We start from the raw sequence: 3,554 nt of genomic DNA, 5'->3' as shown, positions 1-3,554 counted from the left end.
ACAAACAAACAAACAAACAAACTTGCATAAAAGAGAAAAAGGATGGGTGCAAATAAGAGATAATAGTGTTCGATAGAAAATAGTGTCACTAGCGCCCCCTTCATTTCCAGAATGCAATAGTCCCATTTCCATATAAGGTATGGGACTGACGGAAAGGTCCGTCACCGCCCCGTTCTGCATGCTGCAGAAAAGTGTACCTCCTCTCACCTGCTCCTCATGTTTCTCTCCCAGGTGTTTCCTATTTGTGCTCGTTAGTCTCACCTTTAAATTCTGTGTTTTGTCTCCACTTCCACGTCGGATCCCTGCCCTGCCCTGCCCTGCCCTGCCCAACATCATCTTCCAGTGCAGCATCCATGTCCTCACCCGGAGTACGTTGTTGTACTGTTCCATCATCATTTATCAGGTCACTATGCATATATCCACTATTTGGATGGAACTCTGATGTTGCAAATCTGACTATGGTGTGAGGCAGTAAGTGTGGACTAATGATGACTTCCCAGTCTTCATTGTAATCATCTTCATCATCATCATCATTGTCATCATCCATGCCTCTGGTTCCCTCTCTCCCTTTTGGGTCTGTCTGTCTGAGTGGGTGCTTTGACTCTGTTGTTGAAAGGAAATCACATGGAAGCAGCAGGTTTCTGTGTTTGACTGATTCACCCCTTCCCACTTTCCTGCAGGTCATGATGTTTCCTTTATCTTTAACAACATACACCTGATCTCCCATGCCCTCAGTTTTCCTTGTCCAGTTTACAACTCCACTCCATGCTGCTGAGAGGTGCAGAAGTCTCATTGACAGTTACAGGAATTGTTTGAGTGCAGTGTTTGCCTCAAAAGGTTGTGCAAGTTCCAATTCAGTTTATTTATATGGCGCCAAGTCACAACATATGTTGTCTCAGGGCACTGTACATAAAAAGAATAATACAACAAAATATTAAGTTAAGGGTACCATCATTTCTGCCCAAACATGGCTGAAAAGCAATGTTTCACTTTCGTTTGTTCATTTTTATAGAATTTTCATTTATTATTACTTTTGTCAGATTCAAGTTATTTCTGTGACCGTAGTGGGTTTTACTTTCATTAAACAAAGGGTACCAACAATTTTGTCCACTTATGTTATCAAACAATCATCCCATCAACAGGTTCTGCTTTATTGGAAACGCCATCTGTTACTCCAGTATGGAACAATGAGTATGTTTTGATAGAAAATCTAATTTTTTAGAGAATTTGTTTTCACAATATTTCTGGGCGAAATCACATTTCACAAATGATACTGGTGAGGTATTATTGTTCAATTAATGTAGCTTAAAATTCAGTTTTGTTTTGGATGTCAAGATTTACAAAAGCTGATAAAAGCTATACCAATGCCTCTTGTGGAGTATGTGTAGCCCAAGCATGGAGATATATAGAACAGTTGGAGTGAGCAGAAACCACGTGACCATGTGATCTACTGTAGAAGCTAAGCAGCAAAGCATAACGACCAAGAGTCTGTATTTACCATTACTGTATATGTTGGCCACATAGTGTAAAAGAAAGAACTGACGATGTAGAAATCAGAAAAATTATTAACATTTTAAAAATATTAGGCTTATTTGTCCCCTGATTTAGATATCATTTAAAGTGTAAAATAATATTTTATATTTGATTATTTTTAGGCTTCTGTTAGACAAAGCTGACCCGTTGAGGAGATGGTTAGCTAAAATTAGTTTCATCCTATAACCAGTTATGCAGAGAAATTTTTTAAGTGTTGACTGGTAAATATTTATTATTTACATTTTGTTTTAAACATAGAACGAATGTTAAAGATGATGCAGATATAATTTGTGAAAATACAAAATTGAATTAAACTTAACAAATAGACAACAGTCTAGGCAGATAGTCTAGGTTCTACGAGGCCAAGTTACTTTGTTTTGAAAAGTTAAAAACAGTTTGTCAAATATCACAACTCCAAGACTACACAAAATTAAAATTGACTATGTGGACATTGTTGACAAAAAATGTAATATGTTTTAAGTCAATATTTAATAAACACCAATTAGGCCTACACTAGAAAAACAAACAACACACTCTACCTACAAAACATTGACAAGTTTACAATTTCAAAAATAAGACTAAAATGCTTAAAATTTCCAATTACCCCTAAATATAAAGAACTACATTTTAAAATTTTGAACAATATTTATCCCTCAAACGATTTTATAAAAGATAGATTTAAATTTGATGTAGAAAATTGTGGGTTCTGTAAAACAAATGAAGAAACAAGCAAACATTTCTTTTTTGAGTGTGTTGAAGTTCAACAGTTATGGAGAAACAATTTTCTTTCTTACAAATCCATAGATGCAGATTTTTTTTTCTCTTTTCAGAATATTCAGTTTGGACTATTTCTAGATAGTGATAATGTGGAATTTAGTAAATAATCATTGTAACAAAAAATTATATACATAAATGTCGATTTGCAAAATGCACCCCCCCCCCCCCATTCTGTGCTCTTATGAATGAAACCTTCTTGTTTGAAAGGTGTCTGAGTAAGATGCATAAAGCAAAAGCTGAAAACTAGTACGAACGAATGAAGAAATTCTAGTTAACAACCCCTTAATTGTTTTTCCTTAGGCTTTGTTGAAAATATGAAAAAAAGTTCTTGTTTTTAGGAATTAGTGATTTTTATGATAATGTCTTTTGTTGTTGTTGTTGTTGTTGTTGTTGTTGTTGTTGTTGTTGTTGATGATGATGTCCTCTTTTGTTCAATAAAAAACGTTTATTTTGAAAGAAAAAACGTCTTTCGTCACTTCCTGCCGAATCCTCGTAAAAAAAACAGGTCTCAGCTGCAGCGGTTGCTAGCGCTACATCTTTTGTTAGGAAATTTCATAGACGTCAGAAGAAATAAATATGTCAGACACGGTGAGACAAATGTTTGAGAATAAATGTTATTATATTGTGAGAAAGATAGAAAAATATACCAACGGGTGTTTTGTGGCTTTATCGCTTTTGGTTTTATGCTAACATTAGCTAATGTAGCTTAAGGCCAAAACTAACAGCTTCTTTACCTGTTAGCAGTTAGCTTTACTTTTACGGTAGGTGAAGTTTAACAGTAACAGCGTCTTACAATATTAAGACACAAAATCGTTGAGTTGTGTAACACGCTTGAGCAAGTCGACATTGTTTACACCAAGGCCTTTCTGTGTGCGCGTGCGTTTTTAGCTTGTTTGTTTTTGTTTTTAATAGGAGACAAAACCATCCAGTCAAGAGGGGGGCGATAAGAAAGACGGAGAATATATAAAATTAAAAGTCATTGGGCAGGTAGGTTTTAAAGAATAACGTCTGTTCTTTTCAACAATAATTATTGTGATGTTTTACTTGTCGGTGTGAGGTTTAAATAAACTTGAGATGATAAATTGTCAGTAATAACTGAGTAATGTGTCTATTGCTTGGATAACATATTTAGAGTATGTTTTATGTGTGAAATATTTGTGTCTTTTGGTGAAATTATTTTAAAAAATTAGTCAAATGAATTGTGTGTGTGTGTGTGTGTGTGTGTGTGTGTGTGTGTGTGTGTG

The 3,554-nt window shown here is 35.0% G+C and overlaps 1 protein-coding gene across 1 annotated transcript in view; it reads left to right on the top strand.

Moving 5' to 3' along the window:
- Positions 1 to 2,790: 2,790 nt before the first annotated feature.
- sumo1 (small ubiquitin like modifier 1) overlaps positions 2,791 to 3,554 on the top strand; it is a gene marked incomplete in the record, with an annotated part of 4,121 nt that continues 3,357 nt past the window's right edge. Inside the window, 1 exon segment of the mRNA XM_014027318.1 lies at positions 2,791 to 2,898. Coding sequence (XP_013882772.1) covers positions 2,887 to 2,898 — 12 coding nt within the window.

The sequence above is a fragment of the Austrofundulus limnaeus genome, unplaced genomic scaffold, assembly GCF_001266775.1.
Source record: "Austrofundulus limnaeus strain Quisiro unplaced genomic scaffold, Austrofundulus_limnaeus-1.0 Scaffold634, whole genome shotgun sequence".
In the NCBI taxonomy this organism is placed as follows: Eukaryota; Metazoa; Chordata; class Actinopteri; order Cyprinodontiformes; family Rivulidae; genus Austrofundulus; species Austrofundulus limnaeus.
Note: the sequence above shows the minus strand (reverse complement) of the source record. Positions and strands in the feature narration are given on the sequence as shown.